Genomic DNA, 18025 nt, shown 5'->3' with positions numbered 1-18025 from the left:
TTAGTGCTTGTGTTGGAGTAATATGAGTAGCTGCAGTTCATTTACAAGAGAGTGAGTCATTATTAGAATGATTTCGTCTGCACAATAGAAGGTATCAGCTTGGTTTGCATGTTACTTCTTTGTGTGATGCTACAACAGTTGGTGTGTCAGCTTGTAGGTAACTCATCAGCAGCAATTCTTTATCTCAAACACTTCCACAAGGAAGCTTTAAATAAACTTTAAAGATGCACCCTGGACTTAGGAGTGCAGTGAGTGTACCCAGAGAGGCATCATTCAGGATTGAGCCCGGAAGGTCCTTTTTGTTCTCATATGTGTATCCAGTACTTCGCAGCTGTTCCCTTTTATCATTTCTGGACACATTTTTCAACAGAGCCCTCATTAGTGAGCTTATGCCCTAGGTGCACATGCCAAATTTACTATGGCAATCTTGAGTGTTTCTCATTCTCAAGAGGTAAATGCAGTATAAGCAGGAAATCTTTGTAGCCTACAAGACGAAATCAAATTTAAGAGCTGTTAGGGCAGGATGGTTTATTTGCTGTTTTCTTTTGTTCACGTGGGTTTAGAACTTCAGTGATACTCTAAAGTGATGTGATATGTTGGAATGCTTGCTGGTTTTCATATGGGAGCCTTTCAAAGTAAATGCTGTCAAGTGCTTAAAATAACCAGCAGTCCCATATTAGTTTGCTCTCATTTGTATAAATAAAAGTAAGAACTAAATAATTTGCTTTTTCACATTTTCTGCTTTTCTGCCTCTAGACCACACTGAACAGTTTAGCTTTGAGTTTTTAGAGTAATGAACTGATGTTCAGTTTGCAGATACAGGAGGGAACAGCTTTATGTTCAAGCAGTCCACACTTAATGTATTGATGAAGCTGTTTTATGCATATATTTTGCTTTAGTATAAAAACATGAAGACTTCAGACTCTAGATCTACACAAATTTTCCCATGTATCTTTTGAATAGATGCAGGTGGGCTCTTTTGTTTGCATAAGCTACGCATAAACCCTTTAAAATGCAAAATTCTTTTTTTTTTTTTTGTTACAAATTCTGAATTAACTTTCATACTTGAAAACAGAGTTACATTTAATTGACAGTTAATTTTTTAGGAGTCAGTCATTTGGTTTGTGTTAGGAAAATGATGACACAACTTGAACCTAGAAGTTTTACTCATGGCATTGTATTACACTGAATTAAGTTGCTCAGAAAAAGCTTAATATGTCAAGCTGACAGGTTGTGAAGTGTTTTAGACAATTGTCTCGTGTGCTGCATCTTGTTACAAATGGGATGTTGTGGGATAACAAAACTTTGTTTTTTGGGAAGTGACATTCATAGAAAGATCTCTTGCTTAAATGAATCTGATTCCTATGGTTGCTTAAAAACACCAGGCTTTTGCATGTTGCTTCCTGCTTAATTTTGCAGGAAGGCTTAAAGTTAATAGCATACGCCTTCTGTTCTTACAGCTTCACGGCATTGTCTACTAGAATGTTGTCTTATTGTGTTCTAAAATGAAAATAACTTACAGTTAACTGTGTAAAAGATGTGGTTTGAAAAGGAGTGGTTGGATTGTTTGGTATTTTTTCCACAGAGTCAGTCATACTGTGACTTGGTATTGCATGCTTTAACATCAAGTATGTCCTCATAATTATATTACATTATTATTACTGATGTACATTTGGTAGAAAAATAGAAAAATAAATGTTCACTGTCTTGGCAACTAGTCCTGTTGGGGGTGGAACTAAACTGATTCGTTCACCTGGACAATTATCTGTTAGTATATGTAAATACTTACTTGTGTGTTTCCCCCCCTTTGTTTGCATATTAGGACTGCACCTGGCATTTAGGATTGAAATGAAACCTTTGTATCTTTTTGCTTACCATTTTCATGTTTACTTTTTCATCCCCCCCCAGATACAAATAGTCCATCTGGAAAGGAAGGAAAGCCTATAGAAAATGGAGTCCTTGTAAATGAAGTCCCTGGAAAGCTGATGCATAGGTGTGTAGTCCTCCCCACCCCCCACTTCTCCATCCTGTCCCATTCTCCCTTCCCCCCCCAATCCCTTGCTTATATATGTGTGTGTACAAGGTGGATCCCTCCACTAGTTTGGCTCAGACACTGCCCAGTAGCTGCCCCTGCATTGCAATCTCCCCAGTTGCTAGCACCTGGACATACGAACCTCTGAGGCTGCAGCCCAGTTGCTGGTACAGGCTGTTGCACATGCATGTCTGCACACACAGAGCTCTTGTGCTGCTACTCTTTCCATGTGAAGAAACGATTGTGTTGTAGCAAGGTACCGTGGGTTTGGCTTGCATAAAAGGGGGAGTATTGTATTGGCTAGTCCAGCTTTCATATGCTTTCCCAGGGCTTCTGCAGTTGACTGCTGTCAGATGGAATGAAGTGCTAAGCAGACCTTTAGTCTGACCTAGTACAGCTGCTATTATGCTTGAGAGAGGCCAAAGGCAATCACTCTGATTATACCTTCCCAAAATCAGTCTCATAGTCTATGCCTTATTCTTATGGTGCTCTAGAGATATACTGTATTTCTGGAAGCTAATGAGTGCCTGGGAGTACAATTGCCCATTTTGATGCCAGCGTGGGTACCCTTTTTGCACTTCAGCAGCTGCACCGTACATAATGATAGGGTTTGTAAAGGCTGATGTTGATGATCACCAAGCATTTTTCTTTCTGGAGTTTGATTGCTCAACGAAGACTTGACTGGCTAGCCTGTTACTTGTATCTGAAGATGGATACTTGAGAACTGAAGGTCATCAGGGAGGATTAGGAGTGCACTGTGAGGGGAGGAGGGAAGCAGTAGTAACCATTGGCCTGATGATGACTGGTTAGGAGATTGATTATCACCAGAATAATGTAAGCCACTGACTTGGAGCCGCAGGCTGTTGAAGTCTGTTTATGGAGTAAACACCTGGTCTGTATCATGCTAAGACTGAAAAATAAATGTCTTCAAACAGACAACTCAGTAACTCCTCAACATACAGCAGAGACACTGGGAAGTCACAGCACCAGAGTAGCACAGCAGAGCTGCAGAAACCGCTTGCTGAAAAGAATTCCTGGAAACTGACAGAGGCCGACACAGCGAAGACCGGGAGGGTAAGGTCTCCCGTTCCTGCTTCCTGCAGATGCAAGTATCTAATCCCAGGATACCCAGGGCTTTTTGAGAAACCTGAGAGTGAGAGGTTCATGGGAAAATGGTAGTTACACCTCCTAGCAGTGTTACTTGAATCCTCTGGTTAAAGATAGATCATAGGATACAAGCCATGTGGAGCAAGGATTTAATTAAAGGCTATATAATCTTGTGGTAAAGAAAGAGAGGCAAAAACTGGAACTCCTCAGTGAAGTTTTTGGCTCTGCCCCTGATGCTCTGTGTTAGTTCAGGCAGCTCTCTCCCTACCCTTCTCTTCCCTTGGAAGACAAGGGAAAGATGATGTGTGCCTGCCCTGGAGGCATGTCGGGTTTGGCACGTCTCCATAGAACGCTTTGCAGCTTGTGTTCCCAAGCAGTGGCTCTCTAGAGTGCAACTGTTGTGTTTTTATGGCCTGAGGCAGGGGTACTGACTTTAAATAGGGGTTGAAGAAGGGGGAATTGCTGGTTTTGAAACTTAATCTGCAAAATTAATATTTTTTTTTTTCCACCCCGTTCTGTCTTCAGGTAAAGGCAACAGTGTACTGGGACTACATGAAAGCAATTGGACTCTTTATCTCTTTCTTGAGCATTTTCCTCTTTATGTGTAATCATATAGCCTCCCTAGCTTCCAACTACTGGCTAAGTTTATGGACAGATGATCCTGTTATCAATGGGACACAGCAGTACACAAATGTCAGACTGGGAGTGTATGGAGCACTGGGAATTTCTCAAGGTTTGCTTCGTCTTACCTATTTTAAGATTAGCTGGTTCAGAATGTTTCTAATGCTCTTGGTGACCTTGTATCCCCAGAACTGCAGCAGCAGTTTGCAAAGGATTGAGTGTGGGTGGGTTTTTTTTTTTTCCTTTGTAGAAAGATGAAAAACTTGAGTGACTAAAAAAAAAAAGGGGGGGGCAGGCAAACCAACCTATAAAATTATTCGGTTAGTGAATATGGTTTTCTTTCATTTGTATGAAACAAGAATGAAAAGTGGTTTGCAGGGGCTGATGAGCCAGCAGTTGGTGACAAAATGTCTGACCCAGGAAATGGCTCCATGGCTTGTAAACAAACCGTGCTAGCCTGGTTCGCAGGGACAGTTTGTCACAGGAGGCCATGGCTACGCTGCATCCCTTGCAGCCATGGCCTGGCTGAGCTGTGTAGGCTGGTGTTTCTTCTGACTGTTTGAGGGTCTATCCAAGGCACCACGAGGAGGCCAGCTCAGTGGCTTTTTGTGTGTCCTCTTTGTAGTCAGTTTGTTTGCCCTGAAACCTAACACACCAAGTACCCCACTTCAGAATTGCCATAAAAATCCTGCACTAAAAACTAAATACCACCTTAAAATTCAGTGGTCTTTGCTCAAGGAAAAGGCTCAAATATTACACAAAATTTTGTAATGGAGAAACAACTTCTTCCATGAGAGAAATGTGATCTTTTCACTGATTCTTTTTCTTTTTAATTACTTGGAGTAATTCCTGAGTCTACCTGTAGTGAACCCCAGTTCTCAGGATTATTGTACTATAGATATGCTAATGCTAAGTGATGACAAAATGAAGGAAAATGTTTTGTGTGAGAGGTGTAAGCAGTTAAAAACAAGTCTTCTTTTCTAGGTATTGCTGTGTTTGGCTACTCGATGGTTGTGTCAGTAGGGGGAATATTTGCTTCACGACACCTGCACCTTAACCTGCTGCACAATGTCCTCAGGTCTCCAATGAGTTTCTTTGAACGTACACCCAGTGGAAATCTGGTGAACCGTTTCTCAAAGGAGATAGATACCATTGACTCCACCATTCCACCAATCATCAAGATGTTCATGGGCTCGACATTTAATGTGATTGGGGCTTGTATCATCATTCTGCTGGCCACACCTATAGCTGCTGTCATTATTCCACCTCTGGGACTTGTCTACTTGTTTGTGCAGGTAGGGGGTTTTACGTGGGGGCACTGGGACCAGCAGTCACGCATCTTCTGTTGTTTAAGACAGTTCTTTTCTGACTCTGCACTGGGATGGATTTTAATGTGTTTGACTTGAGTCATGCTCGACTGACTGTGCTTTGCATGGTTTATTGATTAGCTGACGCTAGCAGAGCACTTCCTTCCGTTGTCAAGTGTATAATGACTTCTGTGCAGAAGGTAATCCTTTAATACCTAAGCAGACTTCATAAAAATGCCATTAGATTTTGAGGCAAATTTTGTATAGCTTGTTACTCAGAGCCCAAATGTGGCAAATGTGTGGGCTTTTCTAAAACTTGCTTCCAAACAAAAGAGTAGCCTTTAGAGGGGTATGTGTGCATTGCTGATGTGCCTATTTTGTCAGAATATTGCTTACAGAGCAAGAGAAACTATGGCAGCCTTTCACTCCTGTCTTGTGTAGGCAGGGTGTGCTTACCTCACTCTTGCTTTACTCTTAGAAATCTAGTAGAGCCCCAGTACAGATCAGAGAGAAGCAGCTGGGTTTTGACTTTGACTCTTGAATTAGTGAATCTATCAGGCTGCATTAGTAAACCTTAAAGGCAGTGATGTGTGTTTTATTCTGTTGAACTAAACTTGCAGAGAAGAGAAGGAGGACAAAATGGCTGTTGCATGAGATGGTTTGATTGGTGGTGGTTTCAAGACAGTAGAGTGTATGTAATGGTCTTTTTAGGGTTGGAGGGTTGGAGAAGGCATGTATTCCCCATGTGTAAGTTGAATCTCTGTAACTAACAGCCCAAATGGCAGGGAACTCTCTTATGATTCCCTTTGTCTTTTCAGACGCACTCTGGATGTAACCATAATTCTCATACTCTGATTTGCAGAGATTTTATGTGGCCACTTCTCGCCAGCTCAAACGCCTTGAGTCTGTCAGTCGTTCTCCTGTATATTCTCACTTCAATGAAACCCTCCTGGGAGTCAGTGTCATTCGAGCCTTTGAGGAGCAGAAACGTTTCATAAAGCAGAACGACATGAAAGTGGATGAAAATCAGAAAGCTTATTATCCAAGCATTGTTGCAAACAGGTAACAATGGGGTTGAAATATTGAAAGGCAATTGTATAGGGAGGACATGGTTCTGCTGCCTGTGCTTCTTATCGATCACAGCTCTCGGCATACTTGTCCAGGGCAGGGAAGCCTGTGTGGATATATCTTTCACAGATGTTTTGCTTGAACTTCTGTGATGGAATTAAGATTACTTCTGAATTTCTTTTCTTTCTGAGAGTTCCTGCCTTACTTCTGGGTAATATTTTTTTTAAAGTTTTGATTCATTAATCCCAAAGTTAACCACAACTGCTTTCTGAACTAAGACAGGAATTTGTGCACCTGAAAGGTTTATTGATTTTGGATGCCTCTAGGTTTGCATGCCGCTGGAGCAGAATGTCAAATATCTTGCAGTTCCTGTGTCACTGGCAGTATGCAGATGCCATATTACTAATCTTTTCAAAAACAAGATGTGTGACAGAACATTGCTTGGCCACGTTCGTAATTCTCTGTGGGTGAATTACTGGATAGATGCATTACATTTTTCTGTCTTGCAGGTGGCTGGCTGTCCGACTGGAGTTTGTGGGGAACTGTATTGTCCTCTTTGCAGCATTGTTTGCAGTGATGGCACGCAACAAACTCAGCGCAGGACTGGTTGGCCTCTCAGTGTCCTACTCACTGCAGGTAATTTAACGCTTTTTTTAAAAAAAAAAAAGGCTCTGAATTGTAAGACTGCGTCAGAAAGTCAGAACCTTGCTATGGCTTTGGAAGGAAAACTAATATAAGGAACATAGGAAGACAATAGTAACTACAAATAGTATCTGGAAAGATGCTGGGAAGTTCCTTCCGTGCCTTGCCTGTGGGAGGGGATGTGGCTAAGACAACTCATCTCCTGCATATTAAGGGCATCTGAACTTTTCGCCTGTCCAGCACTGATTAGCCAAGATCTTGTCTGTGTTTATGTATTCCATGAACTTGCAGTGCTTTGGTTGTTTTGTGTTTTTTATTTATTGCAGGTAACATATTTAGTGTGAACTGCTTCTAGACTTCTTTTCTTCTTGCAGATTACAGCATACTTGAACTGGCTAGTTCGCATGTCATCTGAGCTGGAAACCAACATTGTTGCTGTTGAAAGAGTCAAAGAATATGCTGAAATGGAGAAGGAGGTACACTGAGTTGTCCACCGCACCTGTAGAAGTCAGTGCCCTGTTCTGAGGTCTCACCCACAGCCTGGCTGAATGGGTTGGAGAGTGCAGCTGGGCGCATCCTCTGAGCTGAGGGATGGGATAGAGTTTAGTGCTGTCAGTGCCCTCCCTCTAGGGACAGGCTGTATCTTAGCGGGTAGTTCCTGTGGGTGCTTTTGAGGCATATCCACTGATATTTACATAGTGTTATTTAGGAAATGTGCTGGTTTGCCCTGGGCTAAGCAGTGGAGTTGTACAAATGTTTTGAATTCCTAAGTGCTTAAACATTTTTTTATTATTATTTGTGTTTCTCTTTTTGCTCTCAGTATGGGGAGTAAAGAGGTTTTACTTTTTTTGTTTTGATTCAAATCACCTAACAACTCATTTCATCTGCAGTTGTGCCCCTTTTGGCTACAGAACAGAGTTCCCTGTGGCTTCCCTTTGCCGTGCCTGTCACTTGAACCTGACTTGAGCCACTATTTTTGCAGCCAAGTCTTATGAGGACCCTTCCTAGAATTTTTTCTCAGGTTCTGGTATCAGACCAGTGTTTAAACAGTTAAAAGCCTTTTTGTTTGGCACTGGCAGTGAATGCAGTGGGGGTGTTCTCTCCCGCCTCTGTGGGAGGCTGAGGCAGCAGCTGTTTACTTTACCAGCTTGTTAATCTTTTAGTGCTTATGTCTCAGTTAAACTGCTTCTAGTTGCATGTCTGGCTTCATCAATGGTTTCCTTACTGTGGTGGGGGTGTACAAGCAGGTTATCTGAATACGTGGTGCCTGTATGATTCTGACATTTGTAAGAGGAAAGTTTATCTAGCATGTGGGACTTGTGATAGCAAAGCCCTTGGCTACATATACCATTTCATCTGCCTTGGGGCAGCTCTTTCCCTCTCTTGCCATCATCATCACAGTTCCTTTTGCAAATTACACACTAACAAGGATTTTTCTTAATTGCTTTCCTCGAGTCCTCTGAGCCCATGTCTGGTTGAAGGAGGAACTGATCAGGTATGTTTGTGTGGTTCTTTCAGGCTGAATGGAATATTGAACAAACTGCCCCAGCAAGTACCTGGCCCGAGGAAGGGAAGGTTGAGTTTCGAGGCTATGGTTTACGTTACCGGGAAGACTTGGATTTGGTTCTGAAAAACATAAATGTTACCATAAATGGGGGTGAGAAGGTAATGAATCTGAATTTATAGTAGTGTTACTGTTTATAAGTCTGCATGCATAAGCCAGAGAGGTCTAACCCTGTTCTGTAGTGTGTCTTGGTTCCTTAAGAACTAGAAGAGTTTCTGTAGAATCAGTCTTATTGTAACTGGCAGATGTAGTGGGCTCTTAATTCTTTTCAAGGTGTGTCCTGCATCATGGGATAAAGATTACGTTGGTTTGTGAAGTATCTTTGGTCTGGTTTCATAAGGAAATGAGGTTTATGCTGTCTTCTCTCCCCTTCCCAGGAAACTTTGTTAATTTGTGTGCCGTAAGCGAAGACAAGTACAGGTTGCAGGGAGATTAAGTTAATTATAGTCTCAAGAAAATGAGTTACTAAGTAGAGGGGGAAAGCCCTGATCTAGTGAGGCAGAAGTTGCAAGGTGAGACTCTGCAGGAAAAAATGGGACTTCAGAGTAGTTTCTCTGGATCTGGCCAAACTGGTGATATGTGTGTGTGTGTGTCTCCTACTGCTTTCTCGCACACGCGCTGCATCCTGCCCCAGTCCTGTGTGGATTCTCTGACGTCTAATAATAGTGTGATCTTGCATGGCAGCATAAAAGGTAGCTGCAAGACAGATCTACTATCCAGCTTCCTTATTTGTGGTATCCAACTAGGCATTTGCTTTTCTCCTGAGTGCATGCTTCCTACCTACAAGTAGGGGCAGAATACTACCTCAAGAGTGGTTAGGAAGGGCAGATGGCAAGAGATGTATCAACCAACCAAAGCAGCAATCTTTTGTATTTGTTTAAAAAAAAGAAAAGAATTGGTGAATACTTCAATCTAACTGGGAAGCAAAACATACAGTATGAAAACGAGTGCTTTTGGTATATTTTTGCTAGAAATTAAAACAAGATAAATATCAAGTCAGCAATTATAACTGTGAAGCATGAACCAAACAAAGGATTAGGGAAACCTTGGCCTGCTCTACCCAATTCCATCTGCCTTTCTAGAAAAACTGAAAACTTTTGTGATTGGATTGCAAATTTTGACTGCTTTTTGTTCTTGTTTTTTCATATCCAGTGATTTTTCTTCCCCTTTGATCAGCCTCAATTTGTTATGCTGTTTTGGGCTGTTGATAGCCCAGCAAATATGACAACCTTCCGAAGATGTGCCAATTTCAGGTAGATGCTTGGAGATGCTTTAACTCTTCCCCAGAGTAAGTTTTTCCTGTATTTCTTCCCAACAGATTGGAATAGTTGGAAGAACGGGAGCTGGAAAATCCTCACTTACTTTAGGTTTGTTTCGGATTAATGAAGCAGCTGAAGGAGAAATTATTATTGATGGAATTAATATTGCAAAGATAGGGCTCCATGACTTGCGGTTCAAGATCACCATCATCCCTCAGGTAGGTGTGAAGTCCTGTCATTACCAGAACTTGTTTTGTAACAGTGCTGTTTCTGTAATGTACTGGGGAGAATATGTTTATTCCTTTTCTGATCTATAGCTATGAAATTCAGTCATTTCAGCATGCTCTTTCATGAACTTGAAACCAAGCTTTTTTCTTAGACTGGCTTCGATTTGCTTGTGCTGGGTAACAAGTAGGAGCTTGGCTATGGCCACGTTGTGATGTGGAAGCAAAACCTTGGCCTTTGGACTTATGGGCTTTGTCAGCACCCCATGCTGATCATTTAAATGCTACAGACAGCTTAGCCTGAGTAGGGAGGTCTGATCGCAGGTGAACACCTGATCGGGGTCCCTTAGGTAACTGGGACCATTCGTCTTTTGGCCAGCAGAGGGGAAGTAAAGTCTGAGTATTTCCACTTGTGGGGAGCCCTCAGGGGACTTTTTCTAGAGATTGGTTTCCACTTTCATTTTGGGTAGTTCCATTCTTTTTAGAAATGGAATGAAGTTAACTGCGTAGTCTAGTTGTGAGGGATTGGGATTTTGAATTACTATTTTAGGTTTGATATGCACTCTTTGAGCCTTTGTACAAAGCATTCTGACTTTGGCAGGATCTCATGAGCGAGGTATGCAGTACTGTTCACTCACAGAAACCTGTACATAACCATCCCAGTCTAGCCCAGCAACTGTGGGTTTGATAGTCCAAAACATTTGGAAGTACGGCTTTACAAGCACTGGACTTACAGTCTCAAGTCTTCTTGTTCTTACTGTTTAGCCTGTATTGCCTGCCTGTTCTGATTCAAAGTAAGACCATAAAATGTGGTTATATAAATCACTGTTGCAGCACACTGGTAAAAACAAGTGAGCACGCTGTAAAAGGTTTTCTGCACCACTTCTTTTGGAAATCTGGGGGGGGAGGCTTTCCTGTTTCCTTTTGATCACTGCACCAGTCTGACACTACTCGGTCAAAAGTATTTCCAAAGTAGTATTTCTCTGTGTCCAAGAAAAAAATGCATTCATTTCATTAATACTGCAGCTGAAGACTTTTGAAATATTTACAGATGGTGTAATTCCCTAAGAAGTGGAAAGTTGACCTAGTAGTCCCTGCGGACAGAAGGTTGGGCGGGGAGTGCCTGTTCTTTAACTTAGTAGCCCAGTAAAAAGAAAGCTGGCTGGGTTTTTTTTGTTTGTTTTTTTTTTTGGTTTGGTTTTTTGTTTTGTTTTGTTTTGTTTTTTTCTGGATTCATGAGTTACTGACTCATGGAAAGGTCTGGAGTGCCAGAGTCTGCAGAGGGCAGAGGTCAGGCCCCCAAGAGGCATAAGGAATAAGGGTGAGGGAGAGTAACTTGCTATTACTGGAAAAAGTGAGGTCTCACTCCTAAATTCAGTAATTAGCTTGCTTGCAACTGCATCTGGACATGTTGTTTTCCTTTCGCTATCTAAGAAGTATTTTTGGAGCACTTGCCACGTTCTGTGTATATTGTCAATTACCTCTTTCTATGACTAGGATCCAGTATTGTTTTCTGGCTCTCTGCGTATGAATCTTGATCCTTTTGACCAGCACTCTGATGAAGACATTTGGAGGTCTTTGGAATTGGCTCACCTGAAAACCTTTGTATCGTCCCTTCCTGATAAACTTAATCATGAGTGTGCTGAAGGTGGAGAGAACCTCAGGTACATCAAAGACCTGTGCTTGTGAAAATTGCCTTAAGAACTAAATGAGAACTGAGAGGTGTGTGTGTGCCCTTCCATCTGCAACTAGACTTTCCACTTCCAGAAACCTTACAGCTCACTTGGGACAGTATGTAGCTAGGTCCTGGCAACAGCAATGCAGTGTGGAGCTCCCTCCTGCCCCATATGAGAATTTGGGGAGGGAGTTGGGGAATTCTTAATGTGTGACCAGGACATCAACCAACTAGATTTTATTCAACATGTTTTAAACTCTCAAGTTTGGGAATTCAAAGTAATTTAAGAAATACTCGGAATGCTGCGAGGTTTGACAGCTTGGGCAGTCTTAGAAAGGATTTTAGTAGCAGCAGCCTGCTATTTATAGTGGATGCTCTGAACTTACTGTAGCTCTTGCCCAACAGATGCAGTTTTTCTAAGGGAGTTGTTAGCTTGCTTTTTGCACCATAACAGGGATGTATGTTCAGTCTTTAGAAACCATTTAAAGTCCAGTCCTCAACACTGCGTTGATTCAGTTATGCTGAAACCATTTGTAATGTATTCTCTTATTACATTGCCAAGACTTCATTGTGAGGAGGATGTAGTTTCCGATGCTTAGATACTCTGCAGTGAAGTAGTAAGACTGACCTTATCTATTTTGCTGGATTCTTGGCACCTATACTTCAGAAGAGTTCTTACAGGGAAATGCTGGGCTTCAAAATGAATACTGCAAACTTATTCTGACTTTTTTTTTCCCCACCCTCCCATCCCATCTGTGTAGTGTGGGGCAGCGCCAGCTGGTGTGCCTGGCACGAGCTCTGCTCAGGAAGTCCAAAATCCTGGTTCTAGATGAAGCCACAGCTGCTGTTGATCTTGAAACAGATAAGCTTATACAGTCAACAATAAAGTCTCAATTTGAAGAATGCACTGTATTAACTATAGCACATCGTCTGAACACAATCATGGACTACACAAGGTAAAGTAACACCACTTTTATCTTGAAGAATGGCATGTGTGACCTGCATTGTGCTCTACTTCAACGAGCACCTTTGTGTTAGCTAAATGTTTACCAGTGCATTTTTAGCCACCTCTCTGCAGAGCTGCTGGAAATCCCTGTTTTGATGGGTGGGGTGTGTGTGTGTTCTGGCTTGCAGTGGCTGTGCTTGGCGTGGGGAGCTCCTCTGATCCCTGTGTCACACTGCTGTTGTGCCATTCCTGCCCAGGCAAACCAGGAAGGGGAGGAAGGCGAGGATAGGAGTCTATTCCTGGGTCTTGCCCTAATTTAGGCACAGCTGGAAGAGGCATCAGAGCTTTAGGGAGCTCATACCCTAAACTAGGCACAGACAACATAAGGAATCAAAGGGGCAGGTCCTGTGCTTGTCTGAAGTTTATTCAACTTTTCTCTTTCCGTCGCTTTTGGTTATAGTTCTTACAGCCTCCCTCATCCCCCACTGCCTTGCTAAGGTGTGGCTGAGGGCAAAGTTTTTGTCTCATAATTTCAGTTTTAAGCTCTCTTGTCCTTTTTATCACAGGATGGCAGAGAGCAAAGTGACCAGTGATAAGATTTTTGTGTACTTTTGTAGACGTCTCTTTGTGCTATCACTAGTGAAAGATAAGAGACAGGAGCATTGCCGGTGCCAGGCCCAGCACCAGCAGTACCGTCACCAGATGAACACCCAGTTCAGTCACGGCAGCAGGGAACACCGTGCAGCAGCGCCTGCTTAGCGAGCATCTCTGCAGTGCCTGGGCAATTAGTGGAGGTAGCTGAAGGCAGTGTTTTAACTGTGAGCAGGCTTTACTTGCTGTGGTAACTTGCTTTGTAACCTTCCTAATTCCAGCTGCACGTTTGTTTTGCATAAGCTATGTCTGCGTTTGTATTTTGTGAGCAGGAGCTGTATAACAGCAGTTAATGTGGTGTAGTATTATGGGAAGGTTATCCCAGATCTTGCAAGGTCTTAGGGACTCTCACTCACCTTGACATGGAGTGCTGCCATCTAGTTTCTGGCTGGCTCAGAGCACAGTCAGAAGACTCATGGCCGCCTGCAAATGACTGGGTAAACATGTGCTACATAAAAAATAGACCAGGCAGACCATCTGCGATGAGGTCAGGAAGGACAGAGTTGAGAACCTCGGTCCATTCATACAGTCTGGACTGTCTTTGCTTGAGTATAATGGCTACGCTACAGTCTGTTTCTGTCTGTACATATACATCTGTGTTCATTCCATTGGCTTTCTGGATCTTCTTGTGACCGTTTTTTTTGTTTTTTTTTTTTTCCCTTGTTTTACAGAGTTTTAGTCCTGGACAGAGGAGAAGTGGTGGAGTGTGGTAGCCCAGACCACCTACTTCAGGAAAAAGGCATTTTCTATAGCATGGCCAAAGATTCAGGCTTGGTGTAATATTTGAACTTGGTTAGTTCGTGTGGGGAAGAGGGAGGTGATACATTCAGAGAACTGTAACTTCCCCTGGGCTGGTGTGAACTGTACAGTTCAGTTTCAGATGTAGTGAAGTCAGCCAGAGCATGGCGATGGAAGTAACATAAAAATGCAATTTTTTTCTTTTTTATTCTCCTTAGTATTGATTTTAGCCAGCTTTAGGAGAAGCACACACTGTGCAAAATACTTCAGAGACTTTTAATTTTTGCCTGAAATATGTCATTATATGCTCAAATGTAAGGCGGAGTGATTCATCAGAGAAGTTCAGAAAAGCTTTCTTTTCATCTGCTCTTATGTTCTGAAGCCCCCCCCCCCCCCCTTTTTTTTTTTTGTTTAAAACATTTTTGCAAATGCTAGTTATTTGCTTGTTTGCTGATTCCTCATTTGATGAGCCATCTATTGTGGGATGCACTTGGAACATTTTGTGGCATATAGTACTATAGTCCAAAGATTTTTCTTTTTGTGAAATAACGTGTGCCAGACTTTCTCATTATGGCATTTACTGTACATGGTTAATGCTTTTATGCATTCTCCTAAAGATTTCATGTGTTTACAGTGTATAGCAGCAAATTCACTAGAACCAGTCAGTAGTGCTGATGTGAAAAAGCACAGTCAACTTCAAAGCAGTATTTAAGCATGTCTAGAATGACAATCACTCCAAAACCAAATTTGTGCAGCAGCTGGTGTGTTGCCGTATGCAGTACCTGGTTTCGCACCCAGTTCACTCAGGAATTCTGACTTGGGTGGCGAATCCTGGTTATGCCTGTGGGGACTAGGCTGAGAAGTGAGGCTTTGCCTGAGCAGAGGTTGCAGGCTCAGCGTGACATTGATTGTAATACCCTTGGCTTTGGCAGTTCTGTGCTTTAATACAAGCTCTGCCACATTAAGGACCATTAGCCTTATATTGAAGAAACATGCCCTTCATGCTGCTGCTGTTGACTCTTCAAGTTTTGTGGGAAACTGTTCTGTTACAGTTGTTTAAAAAAAAAAAAAAGTTTTACTGTTTTTAAAGTTCTGTGTCAGAGGGGTCTAACAATTCAATTACCAGTGGAGTCTGGTTTTCAAGATCTGTGTTGAATGTTCAGTTTTCTATGGGAAGAAAAAAGTTACTTTTCTCATGTTCTGATTAGTCTTATTTTAAAGGAAAATGCTGGAAGAAGGCAAACTAAGTCAGACGGACCCAAATACTCAGCACTCTGAGAATGTGGACTTCTGTGAATGATATTGCTGACCTTAATACTAGACAATTGTCGTCTTTAGAGTAAAGCTATTTATTTTTTTGTAAATTATGACACTCTGAAATTGAATAGACTGAAATTTTCTTTGGTATTTTTTGTAATGACTATACAAATATTTGCAAAGAACTTGCAGAAAAAAAAATTGTTTGAAAGATAACACGATGTGTCGTTTCTTGCTTTGTATTTGACAAAGGGTTATCTTCGTCAGTTCAGGTTTTTACCTTGAAAATAGAAATTATTGGTGCTGCTTAGACTAGCCAGGCTGCTAGGCCTGATGCCTGGTGGGTGTTAGGGTGGGTAAGAAACCTTGAGTGCAAATAACTGTGTGCTGTGGTAGGGCTGGATCACATCTCATGGTTTCTCTTGTAATTTGAGTACTGCACTTTGTTGAGCAGACCAGGTAATAACGATGGATCAGTAGTGCAGGATTCAGCAGTGCCGTGGACCTTTGTTATACCCATGGTGTCCATGGCCTACATCTGCCACGTTTCCTGGGCATCTTGGTGGTAATTTCCTCTGTGGAAGTGGAAAGAGCAAGGGGTGATTTGGGAGTCTGGGGAGGAGCGGTGGGTTTTGGTTTTTCAAATCGCCTAACACTTACACAGCATTGTGATGGACAGAAGGGTGGAAAGACCGGAGCAAATGGTTAGCAAGAAACCGAGTACAGAGCAGAGGAATGAGCTGGTCGGGTAAGGTCTGTGGCTGGTCTTGTTTTACTCAGCTGCATTAAAATGGAGACATACCTATCTGCAGAGGAGACCCAGAGGAGGAACTGCGAATAGCACCATGAGACCTTTCCCACTTGGGGACAGTCATCCTCCAGGAACACTTTGTGATCCTTCCCCTTCCGCCCACTTCTAGGAGAACCCTGGGAAGGAAAGGGGAGAGGGGCCGCTGGCACTGGACAACCAGAGAGCAAAGCTCACTGTGCTCTCTCCTTGCCTGTGCAAACTAGTTATCACCAACACCTTCCTCAAGGCAGAGCTGCGGAGAACGTCCAGTGAAGAAATTCAGACCGGGTTTCAGATACCTTTGAAAAGCCTTGTGGGCTTAGTGTAGCTCATTACTGAGATGGGGACTCTGCAAGTACTCTGCAGGTTTGGGACTGAATTCAAAGGAAGCTGTATTGCTAGAGTTCTTACTTTGGTGGAAACCGGTTTCAGATTTGAGGAAATGATGCTTTCCCTTGCACGCTGATTAACAGAGATCTACAAGCCTTAACATTCCTGTGAGTAAGTCCTTTGAAAACAGTGGAACTTGCACTTAGGAGCATGGTTTGTTTGAAACACACAATTTGCAGAATTATGGTTCCACTGTGTCAAATGTTTGCAGTGGAGTTGTCTGTGTAGGAATTACTTAAACTGCATTTGCAATCTCAAACTGGGTACACTGGAAAGTGTCACTGGATGTTCTCTGTCCTATTCATGGGCTGTTGGTGATCATTTGGGGAGCTGCGTGTCTAAAATGCTGTATTTTGCAGGATAACCTTTGAAACAGTGCAGCAAGGGGTCAGAAGACTGCTCTTTGTGTGTGCCTCCGTCTTGTTCTTTTTCAATGATGTGGTTATTAATATGCATCACTCTGCTCTCCCACTTTTATCTATTTATACACTTGCTAGCACAAACTGTTCTGCCCCAGCTCTGGAGTAGATACTCTCTTCTGTTTGCCCTAAATACCTGTCAGTGCTTTGTGCCGTTGCTGCGTTGATTCATGATCCTGATTCCAAATGCCTGTCCTCATAAAAATGATGAATATCTTGTCTGGATGTAACTTGAACAAAGTTGTATTATGCATGATGAGGATCAGTCTGAACTAACCTTTCCTGCACACAGAGCTAGCTGAACAAATGCAGCTTTCTTCCCACAGAACCTATGTGTAAGAGCAGTGTCATATAGGTGCTTTGGGGTACCTTGAGGTAGGAGCAGTATAGCTGTGAGATCCTGTTTCAGCTTGGAAAGAGAGGGCCGTATGCTGATCCCTGCATGCAGTGTTACTGGGATCAATTGCAGAAAATGATATGACTTGCTGCAAGGTAAGGTGTTAGAATCTGGCATTAAAACAAGTAGATTTTCCTTCTTTAATCTGTTTTCATTTTTCTGTGTGTTTGGACCTAATGCTTATTTAGTAGTTGGGACACTTTCAGTGCTTTGGGGTAAGTGAAATCTAGCCTGACGGCATGGGACCTCCAACACAAGAGAGCCTGGTGCCATCCAGCAGGGATCAGTGACGTTACAGCCCAGGGCGATGAGCCTTCCCTCCAGCTGTTGGGGGGCACTGGTAAATTCAGGGGTGTGACACTGAATTCCAGCAGCTGAGCTCAGAGTCATGTAGCGGACACATATTTTCTTTGAATGCCGTGATGTCACATATTTTTCCTTTATGCATCAAAGCTAATGCCAGCTCTGAAAGACGGCATCTAGGACAGGAGGTGGGAACTGTATGGGAGCCTGTACTGCAATGGCAGCTTAGTCCTTGGGAAGGACGTGAGCTGGGCACCTTCATCCAGCTGCTGCAGAGCAGGGTTTCCCTGAAGTGTGTTGCTGTGGCATGGCCTGCGTTTGTCCTGTTCTTGTCCTCCAGGTCCCCAGCTGGTGAAGAGGTAATGATCTGCCCACCGGGAGGATCTTCACAGCTGGTGGTCTTGTGCTTCTCTAGGTGGGTAGGTTCTCACTTCCCACAGAGCATGTGGAAGCCTAGCTCCATGGTTTTCCTCTTCTTTTTTTTTTTTTTCTTCTTTTTTTGATAAAGATGGCACAATTAATTTCATTTAGATCAGCCGAAAAAATGGAAACCTTATTTAGCTGCATTGCTGGCTATTTATGTGTATTTTGTGAAAAATTTGCCAAATACCTGTCAGGCCCGAAAGTAAGTGGCC

General features: G+C 42.6%; 1 protein-coding gene across 3 annotated transcripts in view; it reads left to right on the top strand.

The window, feature by feature from the left end:
* The window catches only part of LOC142415975 (multidrug resistance-associated protein 1), a 58359-nt gene extending 43066 nt beyond the window's left edge, over nt 1-15293 (top strand). For 2 of the 3 annotated variants that reach the window (XM_075514971.1, XM_075514969.1), the window contains exons 20-31: nt 1909-1993; nt 2968-3106; nt 3665-3872; nt 4745-5055; nt 5930-6129; nt 6645-6771; nt 7152-7253; nt 8296-8442; nt 9660-9818; nt 11322-11488; nt 12261-12455; nt 13768-15293. In XM_075514971.1, the coding sequence (XP_075371086.1) occupies nt 1909-1993; nt 2968-3106; nt 3665-3872; nt 4745-5055; nt 5930-6129; nt 6645-6771; nt 7152-7253; nt 8296-8442; nt 9660-9818; nt 11322-11488; nt 12261-12455; nt 13768-13876 (1949 nt within the window). In that variant the 3' untranslated portion in view covers nt 13877-15293. Of the gene's footprint in view, nt 1-1908; nt 1994-2967; nt 3107-3664; nt 3873-4744; nt 5056-5929; nt 6130-6644; nt 6772-7151; nt 7254-8295; nt 8443-9659; nt 9819-11321; nt 11489-12260; nt 12456-13767 lie in introns of those variants that run through there. The other variant, XM_075514972.1, reaches the window with a different exon arrangement.
* The last annotated feature ends 2732 nt before the right edge of the window (nt 15294-18025 follow it).

The sequence above is a fragment of the Mycteria americana genome, chromosome 12 (assembly GCF_035582795.1).
Source record: "Mycteria americana isolate JAX WOST 10 ecotype Jacksonville Zoo and Gardens chromosome 12, USCA_MyAme_1.0, whole genome shotgun sequence".
NCBI lineage: Eukaryota > Metazoa > Chordata > Aves > Ciconiiformes > Ciconiidae > Mycteria > Mycteria americana.
Note: the sequence above shows the minus strand (reverse complement) of the source record. Positions and strands in the feature narration are given on the sequence as shown.